General features: G+C 34.3%; 1 protein-coding gene and 1 long non-coding RNA gene across 9 annotated transcripts in view; one reads left to right on the top strand and one right to left on the bottom strand.

Moving 5' to 3' along the window:
* The window catches only part of LOC309646800, a 186,897-nt gene that overhangs the window by 86,133 nt on the left and 78,338 nt on the right, over positions 1-22,426 (bottom strand). The gene's annotated exons all lie outside the window — the stretch shown is intronic.
* RAD54B (RAD54 homolog B) overlaps positions 1-22,426 on the top strand; it is a 131,915-nt gene that overhangs the window by 49,259 nt on the left and 60,230 nt on the right. For all 8 annotated transcript variants that reach the window (XM_082433412.1, XM_082433409.1, XM_082433408.1 and 5 more), the window contains 2 exons: positions 15,457-15,651; positions 18,800-19,081. In XM_082433412.1, the coding sequence (XP_082289538.1) occupies positions 15,457-15,651; positions 18,800-19,081 (477 nt within the window). The remainder of the gene's footprint in view (positions 1-15,456; positions 15,652-18,799; positions 19,082-22,426) is intronic.

Below are 22,426 nucleotides of genomic sequence, written 5' to 3'. Positions count from 1 at the left end.
TTATTATAAAAATGCCTTGAATGTATGATACATCCTTTTGACAATTTCATCTTCTTTAATCTGTGCTGTGACTTTTCTTTCAGTCTAATGAATCTTATAATTCTTATTTGAGGTAATGTTTTTACAGTATTATTCCAGTAAATCTTTACAGTAGTAAGCTCTAACTTGAAATGATTGAAAACAAATTACCATACAAAATGTAATTTATGTTATAATCTTAGCATGGTACTACTCAGAATTGTTAATGAATGTTCAGTTTGAATGCTGACTTTGTACAGCTAAATCAGTTTTCCAGGTGTGTTCTGTGGAACATTAATTCTGTGAAATGTTTTTAGCCAAGTTATGTGTTCAAAAAAGTGCAATATACATCTTTTTTGGTGGTTAGATTCTAGCATAAGTGTGGAAGGTAAAAATGTATACTATATAAAATTGCCCTTGAAAATTTTTTTGCTACCCAGAAAGTAGTGTAAACACAGTCTGCTACAGTCGTATTTTTCTCCAGCAGTGTTCAAGATTGTTGTTTCGTTGCTTATGTCATGTGACAAATTTGTTAGCATGTAGGGACTGAGTAGAATAAAAACCTTATTTTACATATTTTTAAACAACAGAATTACACTCATTGCAGTGAGTTTACTGCAGCAGTTTTTCTGAGTCAATCTTGTTTAATTTTAATCTGCAAAAATTAAAGTGAATGTGGTTCTGCTCCATTTTCATTGCTCCATCTCCCCACCTATGCAATTATAATTAGCATAGTACAGTTTATGGGAATTTCTGTGTAAAGAAGACTTGTTTGATGACTGAACTCTTTTTAGAGGCTGTTTATTATTATCTTGCAGAGTATCTTAGGGAAATTCTGAGCTAAAGCTTTTTTCTTTTTCTTTCTATATTGAGACTTTTTTGAGTTTTTGACTACTTACCAACTTACATTAGCAGTTTTTGCTGAGGACAAGTTTCACTAAGGGGAATATATAATGGCAAATTCTGTTAGTACCAATGGAATACAATTGAAGCCACCAGACATCCTACTATAGAGAACTATTTGGGGCTGTGAGTTTACTTATGAAATGTAATGCTGGAAAAACATAGGAAAGAGTGTTTTTATTTTTAAAATGTAGACTTGGTTCTGTAGAAATACTATTTCATCCAATATATTAGTAATTTAGATCGTGCCTAGTTATTCTTGCCACCTTCTTGTCCTTTCTTATCCATTTGAACTTAAATGGATATGTTTGTTTTTTTACAAGTTATGTTATAAACCTAGGTATGATTTATAATGGCATTCTGAAAAAGTTAATGAAGCTCTTTCATTTCTAACAAATGCCAGATTTCTAAAAATATTCAAATTAAATATTTTCCTTTTTTGTATAATGCGACATCAACTTGGTGTTATTTTATTTTTGAAAGATTCACTCTACCCTATTGCCTCTTTACTTACATGAAAATGTTTGAAATATGAATTATTTTCCATGTGCCTTCTTTTAGAGTAATGTCAAGTTTTAAATAGATATGTTTAAATAATTAAGTGTGGTAAATTGTAATTAATATATACTGTAGATGATAGTGGTTAAATGCGTTGTTAATACATGTTCTTTTAAATACATGGTAATACATTGTACTGATTTGTGTACTCTTTGTGTGCCATAAAACAAAGAATTCAGTACTATAGAGGTAAATTTTTTTTGTTGCGGCATAATTGAAATACTTTTCTTTAGGTGATATAATAGATGCCAAATGTACCATGTCTAAATTTCATAATATATTTATTTTTTTCAAATGTTAAGATTCACAAATTCTCAAAATCAATTAAATATTTGATGGTGACTTTGATTGTAAATAGTTAAAAATAGATGAAATGTGGTTGCAATACTGAACAAATACAAAAGAGTAAATTCTTAAAATATGCAACCTAATTAAACATTAGCAGTCATGCTAGATCTTGTATATAATTTTGAGAAATTGGTTCCGTATTTTTTAATGTATCTTCTTAAAGTTTCATTAAAAGTAGCAGCTATAAAAAAAAAAAAGTAGCAGCTATAATGTGAATTTATATAATTTATTTTTAGTTTTCCATTCCTTTGTAAATAGTAGAAAGCAAAGTAAATAAATAAATAAAAATAAAAATACCACCCAAGTTAGCCCAAACAATTTAAACTAAAATGGATGTATCATTAGACTTACACTTTGTTAGTAGATCTTTCATAAGTGTGAATTCACCTCTGTTACAAAGATTGAGAAATCCTTCAAATGTATAGAAACGAAAGAATTTTATAGTAAACATTCATATGCCTACCACCTACATTCTACAATTAATGTTTTGCTATATTTGCTTTATCACATATTTATCTGTCTATCCATCCATAAATTTTTTTTTTTTTAAGAAAACTTATTTTAAAATAAGTTGCAGAATTAGTTAGAATACTTTACCCATAAACACTTCAGCATGAGTATTATGAACTGGAGTTCAATATTTATTTGTGTGTGTATGATTTTTTAGGTAAGATTTGCAAACAGTGAAATGCACAAATCTTAAATGCACCATTTGATGAGTTTTGACAAATGACTACACTGTGTAGCTTAAACCCCCATCAAGATTTAAAAAGTTATCACCCCAGAAAGTTCTCTCCTGCCCTTCCTAACCAATACCCTGGTACCTCAGGCAACCACGGTTTTTAAAAAACCACTAATTTTTAATAAAACATAGATAAGTTTTGCTTGTTCTATGACACAATATAATTGAGATCATGTAGTACAGACCCTTTGTTTCTGTTTTTTTCACCCGTCTTAATGTTTTTAATATTCATCCATCTTCTAATCAGTAGTTCATTGTTTTCTGTGGCTGAGTAGTATCCATTTTATAAATATACCACAGTTTGTTTATCCATTATCTTTTGACGGACTTCTGGGCTATTTCCGGATTTTGGCTATTATGTATATTATTGTATAAATGTGTCATGGACTTAATGCTGGATTAAGGAAGATATATGTTTAACTGTTTAAGAAACTGCCAGACCTTTTCTCAAAGTGATTGTACCATTCATTTTACACTTCCCTCCATAGTGTATGGATTACTATTTTTTTAAATAAAGCTTTGCATGTTCATTGACTGGAATGTCAGAATCGAAATTGATGAATAACTTTTTTTGATATTTAAATGAGTTTAAAATGCTGGGCAGATAGTTTAGATATCTGGGAATATTATAGTTTTACTGATTTTTTTTCTATTTTAGCACTTATTGCCACTTATTGCATATATGCTTTGACATGAAGTACTGAGAAATATGATAAAATGTATATATAGTCCCTGCCATGCTCATGAAGTATCATTCTGAAAATGATCTTTAATGCAAAGAAATACCTTCTAGGTTTATTTTGTACGTAATGATACTTGTACTTAGTTGACCTTCATTCTGTTTTAAAGAAAACTATGGATGATTACTAGTTTGAAGTAATTTGTATATTAATGTTTGTATATTCTTTAGTGTAATAAAAACTATATGTTTCAAATCTTATATTTATATTGCAGTTATATGTTAATGCATATTAAAAGTTCTGGTAGCTTTTGGTAATTTTGAAACTCAAAAAATACAGTCTGCAAGAGTATTTACATTTTTTATTGAATTTGATGATATATGAGACATTTAAAATTTGTTTTGCTCTGTTGAAAACAGTGTGTGTATTTAGAATTGTTAAAAAAAAAAAAGAATATTAAAGGCTTGGGTTTATGGAATGTATAATTAAACCATGCAACCCTAAAGTTATTATGCTTAGGACTCATTCATTAAGATGATAATGTCTACTATTAATATTAAAATGACAGTGTCTCCCCCTTCCTCTTTTATCAAAGCATGGTTTTAAGCACTTCTTACCTTGTGAATCTTGCTGTAGGCATTCAAGCCTCTTGTTTATGAAGACCGTTTTTGGTGTTTATTTGGGAAGTAAATTACAGGGTCAAGGGGGAAATAGATCAGAACCAAGTTCAGAAACAAAAATTACAGGTAGAGTGGAATTGTTAGTGGTGGTTAGTCTGGGATGTAGCAAATTAGTCATTATTTTATATATTGCAAGTAGTCTAGATGAAGGCATTTATGTTCCATATATGTTTAATTCCCAGTTATCTTCATTCTACTTTTTTGCAGTCATTCACCCTCTCCCTTCCCTGCCCTATAGCCTACATTTAAAATGGGGCTAAATGGGAAGGGACTAGTGCAAGATGATGATGACGGTAGTTAACATTTAGAGAGAACTTACTGCATGGCAAGTACTGTTCTAAGCATCTTATATATATTAGCTAATTAGATGAAATATGGTTGCAACAAGTCTGTGAGGTAGGTATTAGTATTACATTCATTTGGCAATTCATAAACTGGCAGAGGGGTAAGTAACTTGTCCAGGGTCACATAGCTAGTAAGGGGCAGACTCAAGATTCAAACTCAACCAGTCTTGGCTTCCGAGTTCATGCTTTTATCTTTCTTCTGTTCTGCAAAAGAAAGGATATATCTAATTCTGAGAATATTATGGTATTTCAAAGTGATTATAAGAAATTCTGGATTCTTAGAATTTAACTACTGTCTTTTGTTCTAGTCAGGTTTTTTTTTTTTTTCTGGGGGAAGGTTTGGACATAACAGCATAACAGTCAGCTCCTGAGAATATAACAGGATATTTGACTCTAGGAATGTTTTTCCCAGCCATTTTTGATGAAGACACAGTTTTTATCCCCTCTTTAACAGCAATCCTGAGGAATTGCACTTTTCTCTTAGATAACCAAGTAAAAAACGGGAACAAATTTGAAAAATGCAGAAGGATATTGTCAGTCTTTTATTTAGTGCACAGAGACTGCTACTGGTAGAAATAGTGTAAAAAGAAAACTAATTGAAATTGTCCAAAATTGCACATCACAAATTTTTTTAGAATTAAAAAACTGATCAAAGCATCCCGTCTTTTTCGTTAATGCTAAAACCCTCAAAACTTTATCTGGAAAAATCAAGGTTCGTAAAACAACAAAAATAACACATGACAACTAACTTACCTAAAAACTGGTAACTTTTTTTTGACTAAAAACTAATGGAGTAATACAATCTTCATAATATTTAGGCAAAATCTGATTTAGCAAAACTGTATTTGGTAGAAATTATAGTTATAAAAGAAAATTCATGTTGGCAAAAGTTATAATCAGGAAAATACTATATATAAAGAAGTGACCGATGAATCAAATTTTTGTAATAACATTTACTTGGAAAATAATCCTGAATGTACAGTATGTACAATGATGCAGCTGGGTTCAAAGTTAATTTCTAAGGCTACTTTCTCAATGAAAATTAATTTTAAGGTAGTTCTTTTTTTTTTTTTTTAACATCTTTATTGGAGTATAATTGCTTTACAGTGTTGTGTTAGTTTCTGCTGTATAACAAAGTGAATCAGCTATACATATACATATAGCCCCATATCCCCTCCCTCTTGCGTCTCCCTCCCACCCTCAATATCTCACCCCTCTAGTGGTCACAAAGCACTGAGCTGATCTCCCTGTGCTATGCAGCTGCTTCCCACTAGCTAGCTATTTTACATTTGGTAGTGTGTGTGTCGATGCTACTCTCTCACTTCGTCCCAGCTTACCCTTCCCCCTCCCCGTGTCCTCAAGTCCATTTTCTACGTCTGCATCTTTATTCCTGTCCTGCCCCTAGGTTCATCAGAACCATTTTTTTTTTAGATTCCATATATATGTGTTAGCATGTAGTATTTGTTTTTCTCTTTCTGACTTAACTTCACTCTATATGACAGACTCTCGGTCCATCCACCTCACTATAGATAACTCAATTTCATTTCTTTTTATGGCTGAGTAATATTCCATTATATATATGTGCCACATCTTCTTTATCCATTCATCTGTCGATGGACACTTAGGTTGCTTCCATGTCCTGGCTATTGTAAATAGAGCTGCAATGAACATTCTGATACGTGACTCTTTTTGAGTTATGGTTTTCTCAGGATTGCTGGGTCGTATGGTAGTTCTATTTTTAGTTTTTTAAGGAACCTCCATACTGTTCTCCATAGTGGCTGTATCAATTTACATTCCCACCAACAGTGCAAGAGAGTTCCCTTTTCTCCACACCCTCTCCAGCATTTATTGTTTGTAGATTTTTTGATGCTGGCCATTCTGACCGGTGTGAGGTGATACCTCATTGTAGTTTTGATTTGCATTACTCTAATGAGGTAATTCTCCTTTAATTTAATATTTTTATAATCATGAAGGAAAAATGTACCTAGAATCAAAATGGCAGTTTTGAAAACTACCTGTTGTTATGGGAATATGGTGATGACCAAGATCAAAAGAGACCTTCCTCTCAACACTTTATAGTTTAGTGGGGAAGGCTTACATTAAATCATTTGTCACATAATTAATTGCTGAGTTAATGCTGAGATAATAATGCAACTTGATGTAGTTTGGCAGTCAGGGAAATTTAAACTGTATGGAAAACTGAGTAGAAGTTAATTTAGATCAGTGTGTTGGAGGAACAGAGGTAGAAGGCCCTTTGGCTGGAAGTAGTGTTTTCTTCAATACCTTTAAGACAAATGGATGATCAGATTTACATTTAAAAATAGATATAGTAAATATGGAAAATGGCTTTAGGGAGTAGAGGTGGCAAGAGAACACTTCAACAGAACTGTTTATAATAATGGTACAGTAGTCCAGACCAGAGATGATGACTTGGAAAGAGTAGAGACAATGCAGAAGGCAAACAGTACACAGCTTTGTGAACCATGAAGGGGATAGAATCATCTGGATTTTGTGGTTGATTGGCTCTGGAACTGAGAAAATGAAGAATGTCGTGGATGATTTCCAATTTTTGGCTTGAATAAGGGTGGTAGTACTTTCACTGAGAAATGGGAAAACTGAAGGAGGAGCAGTTTTTGGAGAGAAGAGAAGTGGACCTGGTGAGTTTGAGATGTTTATGAGACATTCATGTGGATCCAACTGGATATACTGGTATACTTACAGATCTAGAATCATGATCTGGGCTAGAGAAAAAAATTTAAGTTAGTACAGGGAAGGTATTGAAGCCATGGGAGTAGATGAGCTAATTTAAGGAGAATTGGTGCACAGTGAGGGGAGGAGGGCCTAGAACTCAGGTCTGAAGAACTCCAATAAACAAAGGTTAGACAAAAGAGTAAGAACTGGCAAAGATGTTTAAGACACAGCAACCAAAGAAGGAGGAGGAAAATTTGAAGTGTGTTAGCAGGTATAAAAATGGAGTTCAATATGTCAAGATAGAAGTGGTCAACATTGTCCAATGCTTTTTGAGAATTTTGGTCAGGACTAAAAAGTAACCTGTGGATTTATTGACAAAGAGCTCCTTAGTGGTCTTTAACAAGGCAGCTTTGGGGGAGGATCAGACTGGAAGCCAGATTGGAGAAGTTGAGGAGTGACTGGGAATTTGAAGAAACGGAAGGAGTTAAGTGGGTGTTTGGATGCTTGAAGTGGAAACATGGGGGCAGGCAGCTTTTTCAGGCAGTATAAGTTCCCTTTTTATGCATGTGTTCTAGTTTATCCCTGAACATAATGCATCACAGAATAACTTTAACTTTATTTTTCCATGCTGTGGCCTTCTGTGATTTATTGTGGGGAAAGGAGTTTAGCAAGTGGGAAGTCAAGAGTGATCTTTCTAAGAGCTCTTTATTACCCCTAAAATAATGCACTAATTATCCCTCCTCATTGTTTCTCTCATTAAGTTTATCTTAATGAGAAACTAATTCTCATTAAGAAATAAAAAGAATCAACCTTTGGACCTGTTGCTAAAACATAATCATTTATTGAGTTACAGAATGATGTTTAATAATTTCTAGTGAGTGGGCTTATTTCCACCTGGCACATTTTAATCTGTTAAATGTTACATGTTGCCAAAACATAATAGTTTTTTTTTTTTAGGGGGGAGGGATAGGGAGGAGTGTTTAAATGACATGGACTTATTTAAAATTTCACAAGTTATTTAAAATTTTATTACAATAGAAGGTATAGTGAATTCCTTATATTAAAGAAGATGTAGATGGATTCTTGATTCTTCTAGCACAGTCAACACTTTTTAAGTATTAGCCTTTAACATACTAAAATTTAATAGTGTTTTATATTTTACTTTAATTTTGACATAATTTCTTATAATTCAGGTTCTCTTTAATGCCTGTTTTCTACTCATAGACTTCACTGAAATTTTGTAATAAGATAAGAGTTTGGGTTTAGACTACATTTTGGGCAATCTAAGTTGTTGGACGAATGAATGTTGAGGGTTTTCAGATCAGATTGAAAATTCAGTTTAAAGAAATGAAACTTATTTTAGGTGCATCCTTTATAATGTGAAATTAGAGGAGTCAAGCAAAGAGGAGAGGTAAATATATATAAAAAACTCTCACCACTAATAATGAAATTCAAATAATAATGTTAAGTAAATGCCATTTCTGTCTATTAAATTGGTAAAGATGAATGTTTACACAAAAATCTGTACATAAATATTCATAGCAGCTTTATTTGTGATAGGTAAGAGCTAGAAACACCTCAACTGTCTTTCAGTATTCCATACAATAATAAGGAACAAACTTGATACAGGCAGCAACTTGGGATGAATCTCAAACACATTATGCTGAGTGGGAGAAACCAGCTTGAAAGGTTGTATACTGTATGATTTCCATTTATTCGACATTCTCAAAAAGACAAAACTATATTGGTAGAAAACAGATCAGTAACTGAATAGGGTTAGGGTGTGACTAAAAAGGAATAGCATGAGAGAGTCTTTTGGAGTGCTAGAACATCTATATCCTGATTGTGGTAGTGTGTAAGTAAATTTATACCTGTGTTAAAATTTGTAAAACTGTACAGCAAGAGAAAAAGTCAGTTTTACTGTATGATAATTGTAACAAAAAATAAATACAGTTAGAGAAAAATTGGTAAGGTAATATATTATGCTGATATATAGTAGTGAAGTGGATCCTCTCGGTTGGTGGGAATATCATTGGTAATGTCATTATGCAGATATTAAACACCATTTTACTTTTTTTTTTTTTAAATTACACTATACTAGGTGTGCTTTATTTATTTATTTATGGCTGTGTTGGATCTTCGTTTCTGTGCGAGGGCTTTCTCTAGTTGTGGCAAGCGGGGGCCACTCTTCATCGCGGTGCGCGGACCTCTCACTATTGCGGCCTCTCTTGTTGCAGAGCACAGGCTCCAGACGCGCAGGCTCAGTAATTGTGGCTCACGGGCCCATTTGCTCCGTGGCATGTGGGATCTTCCCGGACCAGGGCTCGAACCCGCGTCTCCTGCATTGGCAGGCAGATTCTCAACCACTGTGCCACCAGGGAAGCCCCATTTTACTTTTTAATTTAATGATATGGGAAATGTATTCACAATAATATATCAAAAGAGGAGGCTAAAAAACTCTACATCATAATTCCTGGTATATTAGAAACATGTTTTCCCCCAAAGAAGTATATAAAATTACCCTTTGTTCAAACACCCTCATTATGAGAGGAAAGCCGGAAACTGGAGCCACTGCACTTAAGTCCTTTGCCTGCTTGACTGTTCCGTTCAGGATTACAGCAGCCAGAATCCTTTCTGGGGCTGATAAGAGGTCACTGGGCCAAACAATTCTGAACACAGCTGTCTCAGCTGTATATCAATCGTTTTCTCAGAAAAAACTTTGATGGTTCTGAGGATAATTTATTGTTTGGAGATAGTCAAGATTCACTTTCTAAATCCATGAATACCAATGATGAACATATGCATTATCTGAATTCTAGTAGTGACAGTGGTTTTTCAGGCTTTCAGGAGATTGGTTTACCTGGCTTGAAGTTGTACAAGTGTTTTTTTTTTTGTCATACGTTTTCTCTCTGGTAAATACCTTCCAGTGGAATGACTGGTTATAGGAGGCGTATGTTTAACTTTCTAGGAGTCTGCCAAACTGTTTTCCAAAGTGATTGTACTACTTTACATTCCTTCCAGTAGTGTGTGATATTTCTAGGTGCTCTACATCTTTTTTTTTTTTAAGTTATAATTGACTCTACATCTTTGTTAACACTTAATATAGTCAGTTTAAAAAATTTTAGTCAATTTAGTGAGTGTGTGGTGTTATCTCATGTTTTGAACAACTTTATTGATTTATAATTCACATACCATATAATTCACCCATATAAAATATATAATTAATAATTTTTAGTAGTATATTCACAGTTACGTGCAACTATCACCACCATTGTAAGATGTTTTCAACACTTCAAAAATAAATCCTGGGGACTTTCCTGGTGGTGCAGTGGTTAAGAATCCGCCTGCCAATGCAGGGGACATGGGTTCGAGCCCTGGTCCAGGAGTATCCCACGTGCCGCGGAGCAGCTAAGCCCGTGTGCCACAACTACTGAGCCTGCACTTTAGAGCCCGTGAGCCACAACTGCTGAGCCCACGAGCCACAACTACTGAAGACCTTGCGCCTAGAGCCCGTGCTCCGCAACAAGAGAAGCCACTGCAATGAGAAGCCTGCGCACCATAACGAAGAGTAGCCCCCACTCGCCGCAACTAGAAAAAGCCTGCACACAACAACAAGACCCAACACAGCCATAAATAAACAAACAAATAAATAAATTTATTAAAAAAAAAAAGAAATCCTGTACTCTTTAGCTTTCAACCCACCCCACCATGTCCCCCCGCCCCGCACCCCCGCCCCAACTCACCCTCACCTCCCAGCCCTAAGTAACCACTAAACTACTTTCTGTCTCTATAGATTTCCCTGTTCTGGACATTTCATATAAATGGCATCATATAATGTGTAGTCCTTTGGTGACTGGCTTCTCTCACTTAGCATAATGTTTTCAAGGTTTATACATGTGTAGCATGTATCGGTATTTTAATCCTTTTAATGGCTGAATAACATTACATTGTAGTGATGTACCACAATTTGTTTATTCATTTGTCAGTTGAATGGATATTTGGGATGTTTCTACCTTTGGGCTATTATGAATAGTCCTGCTATAAACATTCATGTACAAGTTTTTTGTGTGGATGTGTTTTTCTGTCTCTTGAGCATATACCTAGGAGTGGAATTGCTGGGTCATATGGTAACTCTAATCTTTTGAAGAATTGCAAATCTGTTTTCTAAAGTGGCTGTACTATTTTACATTCCACCAGCAGTGTGTGAAGATTCCAATTTCTCCACGTCTGCACCACACTTTTTATTATCTTTTTGATACTTATCATCCTAGTGGATGTGAAGTGTATCTTGTAAATTTATTTATTTATTTATTTTTGGCTGCATTGGGTCTTCTTTGCTGCACGCAGGCTTTCTGTAGTTGCGGTGAGCGAGGGCTCCTCTTTGTTGTGGTGCGCGTGCTTCTCATTGCGGTGGCTTCTCTTGTTGCGGAGCACAGGCTCTAGGCGTGTGGGCTTCAGTAGTTGTGGCACGCAGGCTCAGTAGTTGTGGCGTGTGGGCTCCAGAGCACAGGTTCAGTAGTTGTGGTGCACAGGCTTAGTTGCTCCACGGCATGTGAGATCTTCCCGGACCAGGGCTCGAACCCATGTCCCCTGCACTGGAAGGAGGATTCTTAACCACTGTGCCACCAGGGATGTCCATATCTTGTGTTTTTAATTTGTATTTCCCGGATGACTAATGATGTTAAACATCTTTTTTTAAAAATATTTATTTATTATTTATTAATTTATTTTTTGGCTGTGTCGGGTCTTAGTTGCAGTGTGTGGGCCTCTCTCTAGTTGTGGTGTGCGGATTTTTCTCTTCTCTAGTTGTGATGCATAGGCTCCAGGGCAGGTGGGCTCTGTAATTGTGGCGCGTGGGTGCCAGAGCATGTGGGCTTTGTAGTTTGTGGCATGCCGCCTCTAGTTGAGGTGTACGAGCTCAGTAGTTGTGGCACGTGGGCTTAGTTGCCCTGTGGCATGTGAGATCTTAGTTCCCTGAACAGGGATTGAACGTGCGTCCCTTGCATTGTAAGGTGGATTCTTTACCACTGGACCACTAGGGAAGTCCCTAAACATCTTTTTATGTACTTATTGACTATTTGTATATATTCTTTTCTGAATTAGCTGTTCATGTTTTTTGTCCATTTTCTATTGATTTGTTTGCCTTATTTTTGAGCCATAAGAATTCTTTATCTAGTTTAGTGACGAGTCCTGTGTCTTATGTATGTATTGTGATTATTTTTATCCTCCTGTGGCTTACCTTTTTTTGTCTTCCTAATAGCATCTTTTAAAAAGCAAAATTTTTAAATTCTGATAAAATTCAACATATACTTTTTATTTTTTATGTTTTGTGCAGTTGTATTCTAAGAAACCTTTGCCTACTTCAAGATTATGAGTATCTTCTCCTACATTTTCTTATACAAATTTGTAGTTTTAAATTTTACATTTAGGTCTGTGATCCATTTTGTGTTAAATTTTGTGTACAGGGTGAGTTAATGGTTGATGTTCATCTTTTCCATGTGGATATCCAGTTGATTCAATAACATTTGTTTGAAAAGACTTTTCCCATTGAATTTGTTTGCCAGCTTTGTTGAAAATCAGTTGGTCATCCACGAGGCCACTATTTTGTTGCATTGATCTGTCTTTTTTTTTTTCCCCAGTACCAAAGTATCTTCATTCTTGTTACGTGACAGTAAACCTTGAAATTAGATGGGATAAGTCCTTTAACTTTGTTCTTTCAAAAAATTCGTTTGATTATTTCAGGTTCTTTGTGTTTTCTTATAAATTTTAGAATCAACTTGTTAATTTCTACCAAAAGCATCCTGGGATTTGATTGGCATTGTGTTGTATATAGAAATCATTTTGGAGAGAATTGCTGTCTTAAAATTGAAATTTCCAGTCCATGAAATAGAGGCTTTGTTTATTTAGAACTTTGTTAATTTCTTTAGCACATCTTTAATTTTCAGTATAGAGGTCTTAGGTGCCGTTTGTTACATATTTTCCCAAGTATTTCATGAATTTTTTTTTTTTTTGGGTGCTACTGTGAACGTAGTTTAAAAAATTTTATTTTCCAATTATTTCTTGCTAGTCTATTATGAAAACAATTTATTTTTACATATGAACCTGGCATCCTGTGACTCTGCAAAATTTGTTTCATTAGTTCTAAGTCATTTGTTTTTAGGTTCCCTGTGGATTTCTATGTAAACAATTTTATCATCTGCATATAGGTACAGTTTTACTTCTTCCTTTCTGATCTTTATGCTTTTTGTTTTTATTGCCTTATTGCATTGGCTAGGACTTTCCAGGACAACATTGATTAGAATTGGTGAAAATGGGCATTCTTTTTTTTTATTCCTAATCTCAGGGTTTTTTCTTTTTCTTTTCCTGTTTAAGTAGATGGTGTAGTTTTTAAATTTATTTTTATTTATTTTTTACATTATTTCTTTCTTTATTTTTGGCTGCATTGAGTCTTCGTTGCTGTGTACAGGCTTTCTCTAGTTGTGGCGAGTGGGGGCTACTCTTTGTTGTGGTGCGTGGGCTTCTCATTGTGGTGGCTTCTCTTGTTGCAGAGCATTGGCTCTAGGCACGTGAGCTTCAGTAGTTGTGGCACGCGGGCTCAGTAGTTGTGGCTCGTGGGCTCTAGAGTGCAGGCTCAGTAGTTGTGGCACACTGGCTTAGTTACTCCGTGGCATGTGAGATCTTCCTGGACCAGGGATCAAATCCATGCCCCCTGCATTGGCAGGTGGAGTTTTTAACCACTGTGCCACCAGGGAAGTCCCATTAAGTAGGTGGTGTATTTTAAAAGATAAAGTAATCATTTGGTTTTTGTTTTGTAAATTCTATTGTTTTGATAGCTTCCCGGGGTCAAGTGTGTATTTGGTAAAAGACATAGTGAATAGCTCTTCAGTAATGGGGGAATGAGATTTTCCTCTCTTCAGCCGGAATAACTTTTATCTAGCCATTGAAAATATAGTGTACAAGTTAGGTGAGAAGTAAGAGCTAGGGCTCTCAGTATGAGGGTGGTCTGTATTCCTCATGGAAGTGCTCATGTTTTAACTGTAACGGCCAAGGGGAAAAGAGAAAATAAGACAGAAATAAGGGGAGATTTTGTCTTTAGTGTCAAGTGTACTTTGAATTAATAGATAACTTTTAGTGTTTTTGCTTCAAAACACTAAAAGATACCATTATATAGAATATTATATGCATGCCTTTCAACCTATACTGCTGTTATTCTTTGTCTTATTTTATTATGTTTTATCTTTTTTAAGTTGAACTATAATTTACATGCAATAAAATATATAGCTCTTAAATATCAGTGATGATTTTTGCTAAATGTATATATGCATGTACCTGTCACTCAGAACAAGTTCTTTTATTTATTTTTTAAAAATTTGTATTGGAGTATAGTTGATTTACAATGTTGTGTTAGTTTCAGGTGTACAGCAAAGTGAATCAGTTATACATATACATATATCCACTCTTTTTTAGATTCTTTTCCCATATAGGCCATTACAGAGTACTGAGTAGAGTTCCCTGTGCTATACAGTAAGTGCTTATTAGTTATCTGTCTTATATATAGTAGTGTGTATGTGTCAATCCAATCTCCCAATTTATCCCTCCCCTCTCCCCCACCCCCGCCTTACCCCTGGTAAGGGTAAGTTTGTTTTCTACATCTGTAACTCTATTTCTGTTTTGTAGATAAGTTCATTTGTACCCCTTTTTTGGATTCCACATATAAGTGATATCATATGATATTTGTCTTTCTCTATCTGACTGACTTCACTCAGTATGACAATAGAGCAAGTTCTTCTCTCCTGCCTCTTTCCAGTCAATTTCCCAACTGTAGAGGCAGCAACCACTTTCTGGTTTCTATCACCATAAATTAGTTTCCCCATTGCTGGAGAATTTTCTGTGTTAGATTGTTTGGATGTGTTTTTGTAAGGTGATATTGGAAATGTTTTCAAGAGAAGTATAGACTTTTGTAAGAAACTTTTGATTTCCTGATTATATACTACTGAATTCTCAGAATCAGTGGTCCAACCTGATTGCTCCCTAACTAGGAGACAAGAGAATTTTAATGAAATTTAGTCTGATTGCTACTTTACTGTTAGGTTTTTCTCTGAGAGAACTCTGTGATCTTATATTACTTTTCCTTGATTTCGTCATGTCACTGTTAATTAAATCAGTTATTTATTCAAAATGTGATTATAGATCTTTTTCCATGGATGCTGAAATTTTATCTTTAATTAGTAGAGTTTAAAATGTTGCCAGTGATTTTTATGTTATTTTACTTCAACATAGTTTGTATGATGATAAGAAATTTGCATTCATCGTACTCATGGTAATGTTAGCCCATGACATTTGCAATTTCCCAGTTTATAAAATGCTAATGTGTATGAAACAATACTTAATATAATCTAATTTACCTGTGCTTTTATTTGTTGAATGATCTTACTATTTAAATATTAAAGTCATCTTTAATAATGTGGTTTTTATTTTATTTTTTATTCTAGTTCATTTAGCCCCTAAAGAAATAACAGTGTCTAAGGGACAAGAAGAGGAACCTGATAGCCTAGTTAAATATTTCAGTGTTGTTTGGTGTAAGCCTTCAAAGAAAAAACACAAAAAGTGGGAAGGTGATGCTGTTCTTATTGTAAAAGGAAAGTCATTTACATTAAAGGATTTGGAAGGCAAAGACATTGGAAGAGGTATTGTGATATTACCTGATGTTTATGATTTGGTCTAAAATTAATATATATCTCTGGCTACAAAATTGAAATGTAATTGGGTTTTATAAAGTTGTTCCTTAGTTGACTTTCATATCTAAATTATCTCATAAACATAAAATTATCTCTTAATCGTGAGTCTGACAGTCTTATGTATACTCAGTGAGATGAATCTCATCCCATGGTTTCATTTTCTCCAAAAATAAAATGGCCAGCCAGGTATATACAGTTACATTGGCATTTTTGTGAGATTAAGCAGTTTGTCTTGGTGTGTTTTACATCTTTTTTTTTTTTTTTTTTCCAGAATGCTGAGTGATTAAAAGTTAAAAAGATTTTGGTATTAGGAGTGGAATGGTATTTAACATCAATGATACCTAAAAAAAAATTTGAAGATAGCACGGAGATAATGACTAGACATGACCTAGATTAATACATCCAAATTGGAGGTTACCATTATTTCTGTTATAAAATGTTGCCAGCATGATTTGTACAAGTTAGCCCACAAATTCAGAGTACCTAAAACCATTATGGTTTTTTTGCATTGTCTCTTACTGTTCAGTTCTGAGTGTGGCCCATAATTATAAAATCTGTTCTACAAGTTCACTCATTCATTTGAAAACACCATAGTTTATAGCTTTCAGTAACTGTTATGTGCTAAGCACTATGCTAGGAGTAAGCATTCAAAGATGGATATAGCTTATAGTTTAGTGGGGACAGGGCAATGTAGTTGATAATCAGGAAACACTAAGGTAATTGTTTCAATGAGAATTTTTGCTAAGCACAACACGAGCATATATAGAAGGACCATTTAAGTTGACCTTCGAGGCTAACGGAAAGCTTCATAGGAGTTATTGTTTAAGGTAATATTTGAAGGATGGATAATTTTGTAGGGGATGAGAAAGGGGCAAGGCATATGTACAGGTTCAAAGGCAAAACTACTTCAGTGTTTCAGGAATGTAGTATATGAAGGGCAGTGACAAAGAGGCAAGAGTTGAGGCTGAATGGAATTATCTGCAATAGAATTTTTTATTATAAAAATATTGAACAAATGCTATATATTCACTATTATGCTTAGTGTTTAGAGAAATTTAAAAAGAAAAATTACAGTACACATTCCATGTTGTTGGTTAGGGTAGATTGAGGCAAAATTTTTGGAGAACTTGTTTATACCTATTTAGTGAAATTATATTCTAAAGCCACCTAGAGAGGTAAAAATTATCAAAACTACCCTGGAACATCTGTTACCCATAAGGTATAGTATATATGGTTTTGAGTATGTATAGTTTGTAATAAAATGATCTTTCAGTTGCAAGTAGTGATAAATGCAAATTAGGTTATAAACAGTGGGTTTTTGCTCTGACTACCCAAATACAATCACCTACGGTGATTTTAAAAAATGCCAGTGCTTAGGCCTTGACCTCTGAGGCTCTGATTATTTGGTCTGGTTGGTGGGAAGAGGGGCTGGACATCCATATATTTTAGGTTTCCAGATGATTCTCATATCCAGCAGGAGTTGAATCCACTGGTTTAAACATTAATGGAGGTTTTAATTGGCTTTCAAAGTGAAAACATCCAAACATAAGACTTGGTTGCTTAATTATAACATTAATAAATATATCAACCTGGAGTTAATCTTGCAAGTTATTGCCTATAATGCAAGCGGTTTTTCTTTTAAATAAATTGGATATACAGCATTTAAATATTGTTAATGTAGGAACAAACACTCTAAGAAAACTGAAGGCTGTAATGCTGAAATTGCTAATAGCTTGTGATAATGTAGTCAGATTCAATTGACTGTCATTACACAATACCCAGAAAAGAACAAGTGTGGGAAACAGAGTTCAAGAGTTTAAAGAAAGTCTTCTGGAGACTTAGAGATGTTTGAGACAGTCATCACTATGGATCAAAGTGAAATGAGAGATCTTGGAATTAGAGACTTTTGAAGATGCCTCAAAATTATGTTTATTCTTATCTCCCATTTTCATGTGATTAATAGGAATTGGATTAGTAGTGTTGGATTCTATATGAAGATAAAACTGTTCTCTTCCTTAGTGTGGAGAGATCAAGACTGTTGTTGAATTGAGATAGTTTGGGAAATGGAGGGATGGGTCTTTAGCATTGAGGAACTCCAGCCAAATAACTTCTTCCTATATCAGACCTCTATCATAAATAATTGAAGAATGTATATTATGTAGTTACCAATTGGCATGGATTGTAACTATTAGCCCAATCTTAATAGGGAATTGTAGCAATTTCCAGCTAGTTTAAAAGGGTCATGTCATGTTTTCTAAAATGTGATGATCTTTTATTTTTTGTTTTTAGAGACTTTAAAAAGTTTTTGTTGTACACAGTTTTTGCCCCTCCTAGTGGCACAAAAACCATGCATTTAATGTAGACAAACATAGGAGTCTAAAATTCCCTCACTCTATCTGGTTAATGAGTTCATTTTAAACAGACTCTGACTAACTTACTCATATTTATATTGCATCAGCACCTTACACATGGCAGCACTTAATAAATGTCTGTTGAATTAATAATAACTCAAACAAGTTTGATATTATAAAATATCCCACTTTTTATTCAGGAGGTAGAACTTGGACTGTCAGTGGCCTCTATGACAAATGTATTTTTACTGTGCTATCTCAGGTGGAACAATACAGTACTAGTTGTGGTAGAAATTATTTTTATTGCTAGTTCTGCACATTTCCAGCTGTTTCTAAGTGGAAATAGAGCTGCCCTGGTATTTCTCTTGTTTGTTCACAAGAAAGGAGGGTCCATATAGTATATCAAACTCTTTTCTTGGCTTGATTTTCTACAGACAGCAGATGGCAAAACTGAATACAATAGGCTGTATTTTCAGTAATTAAGAAAAGCCTTGCCTCTCTAAAACTTGCCTAATTTTTATAACTATATAATTATTTATGCCTTCTTATTTTTGCATGTATGTGTGTGTGTTTTTACTAAAATGATAAATTATATTTTTTTATTCTGGCTAATGGTTATATGAGGCTATTTGAATTCCAAGTAGTTTTTATTCTGTACAGTTACAGGAAGAAGACTCTGGTTACACTAATTAAGTCATTTTAGAGTGTCAATAAATTAAATTAATTTTTTTCTTCTCAATTTAAAGGCATTGGATATAAATTCAAAGAGCTTGAAAAGATTGAAGAGGGCCAAACAATGATGATTGGTGGAAAAGAAATAGAAGTCATGGGTATAATCTCTCCAGATGATTTCAACAGTGGCAGATGTTTCCAGCTTGGAGGAGGAAGTTCTGCTGCCTTACCTTCTTCTCAAGCTGTGAAGAAGTGTTTCTCTAACCCTTTCAAAAGTGTCTGTAAACTAAGTTCAAAGGAAAAGAGACAAAACAGTTTCCAAAATTGCAAACCACGCCATGACCCATATGCACCAAGTAAGATTTCAAAACTAATTTGAGTATTATGTTTTTACTGTCTAAAGATGTTTTGGTATGTGAATTTAAAGTTTAAATTTTGTTTTAAAGCTTTCAGGTAAAAGTATATATTATTGTTCAGACATACAGTCTGACATAAGGGATAATGTTGAAGTTGAGTAACAATATAGTGTGAGAATTATTTCATAAGTAAATGTACAATTGAAAGAATACAGTAATCGAAATACTATACATGTGTTAAAGGAAAATTGTGTAAATTGTAGATGTATACACACATACATACATGTATATGATTTTGAGTAAAAGCTGATATCTTTAGGAGGGAGAAAAATTAGTAAATTCATGAGTTAGGAATATTTTTGAACTTCCGTTTTGAAGACCATATGCTTTGATCACGTATATTAGTGATTAGTGATTTAATTCAGTATTAAAATATTGAAAGGTCAGTTGTCATGTAAAGAATTCAAATTTTATTCACGAGAATTCAGTTCATCAAGTTAATTTTCACATTAATGAATTTAATTAAAAAATTACATAAAAAATAAAACCATGTCTGTATATGACTTTTTAAAATTTGATTGTTCAGTCAACAAGTATTTTTTGTGTGCCTTTTATACATTGGGCCCAGAGGTGAAACTGTCATGACAGAGCTTCTCATTTGGTGAGGAGACAGACAAGAAATTTGAATTATAGTGTAGTAGATGTAGAAGTTGGAGAATAGGCTTTTTTCGTTAGCAGTAGTAAAATAAAAGTATTAAAATAACTATAAAAATAACTATTAAAATAATCATAAATAAAAGTATTAAAATAACTATTTTCCCCTCTTGCAAGTATTATGGAAACATAGAATTTTTTAAATAAAGGGACCTTTTAGGTAATTTAGACCAATCCCTTCACTTTGCATTTGAGGAAACTGAGTCCCAGAAGGATGAACTGACTTGCTTGAATTAAAATAACTATTGGCATAATTGAGATTAAAACCCCCAAATTAAAAATTCCTAGCTCTATTCTAGCTTGTTTGAGACTTAATTGAAATTTAGAGAGTGGAAGCTTATGCTTCTGATTTTTCTCTTTATCTAAATATTTTGTCTGTCCTGCTAGCTCTTTTAATAAGCCACCTTCTCTCCTTTATTCTCATTTCTCTTTGCCTTCCTGTCATGTAATAATAGAGGGCTGTGGGGAACTGAAAAGAATACTGTACTTAGTCAAAGACCTGAGTTAGGGTCCTGGTTTTACCACTGAACTAACTGGTTCTTCAACCTGTTGGGGGAGTCACTTCATTAATATTTTTGCCTCCTCATGTGTGAAATGTGGGTTCTAATAACTACCATAGAGACTTAGACTGCCTGGTATATGTCGTGTATGATAAATATTTGTTGACTGAGTGAATGAAAAATTTTATTGTGATAATTTATATATATGTGTATATGAGCATGTGTGTGTGTGTGTGTAAGCAAGCCCTTTTTGTAAATGGTAAATAGTTGATTATTCTCTCTTTTTTTAATCTTTGTAAGGTTAGGACTAAGTTGTACACTTAAAACTAAAGCATGGCAGATTTTGTTAGCATTGAATGATGCCTAATCATTGTGAAGGTAGAGGAGCATCTTAAGATTTGAATTGGTGTCCTATTGCTGTGGTGCTTTAGGTTTTATTTTTCTTGAAGCTGGGTACTTTGTTAGATGACTTATGATTCTATGGTCCTTCTTGCTTGAGCTGTGTATCATCTTTACCTCTATCTTCTTATTTTCCCTTTGTCCTTTTTAAAAGATAGAAAAAAATGGGGCCATTTCTTGGTTGGAAATCGACAAGGCATACACTCTTGCTTTGTTACTGGGATATAGAGGAAACCCAAGGGCCAAGTTTTCCATTTTTTAAAAATAATTAATTAATTAATTAATTTTTTATTTTTGGCTGTGTTGGGTCTTCATTTCTGTGTGAAGGCTTTCTCTAGTTGGGGCAAGCGGGGGCCACTCTTCATCGCGGTGCGCGGGCCTCTCACTATCGCGGCTTTTCTTGTTGCGGAGCACAGGCTCCAGACGCGCAGGCTCAGTAGTTGTGGCTCACGGGCCTAGTTGTTCCGCGGCATGTGAGATCTTCCCAGACCAGGGCTCGAACCCATGTCCTCTGCATTAGCAGGCAGATTCTCAACCACTGCGCCACCAGGGAAGCCCCAAGTTTTCCATTTTTCACTCCCTAGTCCCCTACCTGCCAGGAATTAAACTCAAAAATGAGAGGTGAATTCCTGGTTGCTCAGAAACGTGGGAAGATCACAGAAAATTTTCCTCTGGGTAATTGCTATCAGTAAACACAACCAGACTCTCATTCCTGTGACTATGTATTTCCACATTGATGGTTATTTATTTAATCTCCTTTTTTCTTTCGGCCATGCCATGCGGCTTGTGGGATTTTAGTTCCCCGACCAGGGATTGAACCCGCGTCCTCGGCAGTGAAAGCGCAGAGTCTTGAGCACTGGACCGCCAGGGAATTCCCATATTTGATCTCCTGGAACCCATTTTTAAAAAATCTCCTTTTCTCATCTTTGTTCTTCTCTTTTTATCTTTTTGTTTATTTTTAAAAATTCATTTTGTTTAACCATGATGTAGACATACAAATATATCCAAAAAATTATTTTGATGAGTTTATTTTCTGATTTCAGATTTATCAGTTGAGACTGGCTTTCTAGTTATGTTTGATTTTGTTTTTTTGGGTGACTTTTAATAAATCTTTTAAATTGTATTAGCATATATCTAAAGAATTACATTGTTATTTGATGGTTACTTCATGCTGCTTTGCAAAGATTCATGAATTTTACATTTATGAATGAAGTAATTAACTTTAAGCAAATAATGGTGGTGAAGTCAATGGAAAATTTGTCATTCTTTCTCAGTTCTTCTGAATAATAGGAGTAATGGTCATTGTTAGTGGGTACAAGAATGAAAAAAGGGAGCCTTTATATTAAATTTGGAAAGCCTTTCCAGAATAAGAAGCTGTGAGCATTAACAAGAGCATCTTGGCAAAATTCCAACCTGTGCTTTCAGTTGGAAATAGTTCTCTTTGCTCTGAATACTGAACTACTAAGTGTTGTGGCTGAATTGTTTATTAGACAACAGTGAATTTCAGTGGTTTCAAAGCACTTTGGGGCATGAAGTTTGGAAAGCTCTTCACAATTCTTTGCATGAAATCTTACATCGATAAGGCAAGAGATTTTATTTTTTTAATTTTGTACCTTTGCTTAGCATTGATGTTACTGAATTTCAAAGTTTTTTTGCCACAAATGATGGCAAATAGTTCTATCTTCTGAGTAATTAGAGCAAGATAGTGTAGTTACTGACAGAGTGAAATTGG

This window comes from Balaenoptera physalus (genome assembly GCF_965194825.1).
Source record: "Balaenoptera physalus genome assembly, chromosome: 17".
Taxonomy (NCBI): Eukaryota; Metazoa; Chordata; class Mammalia; order Artiodactyla; family Balaenopteridae; genus Balaenoptera; species Balaenoptera physalus.
This window is presented reverse-complemented; position numbering and strand designations above follow the sequence as displayed.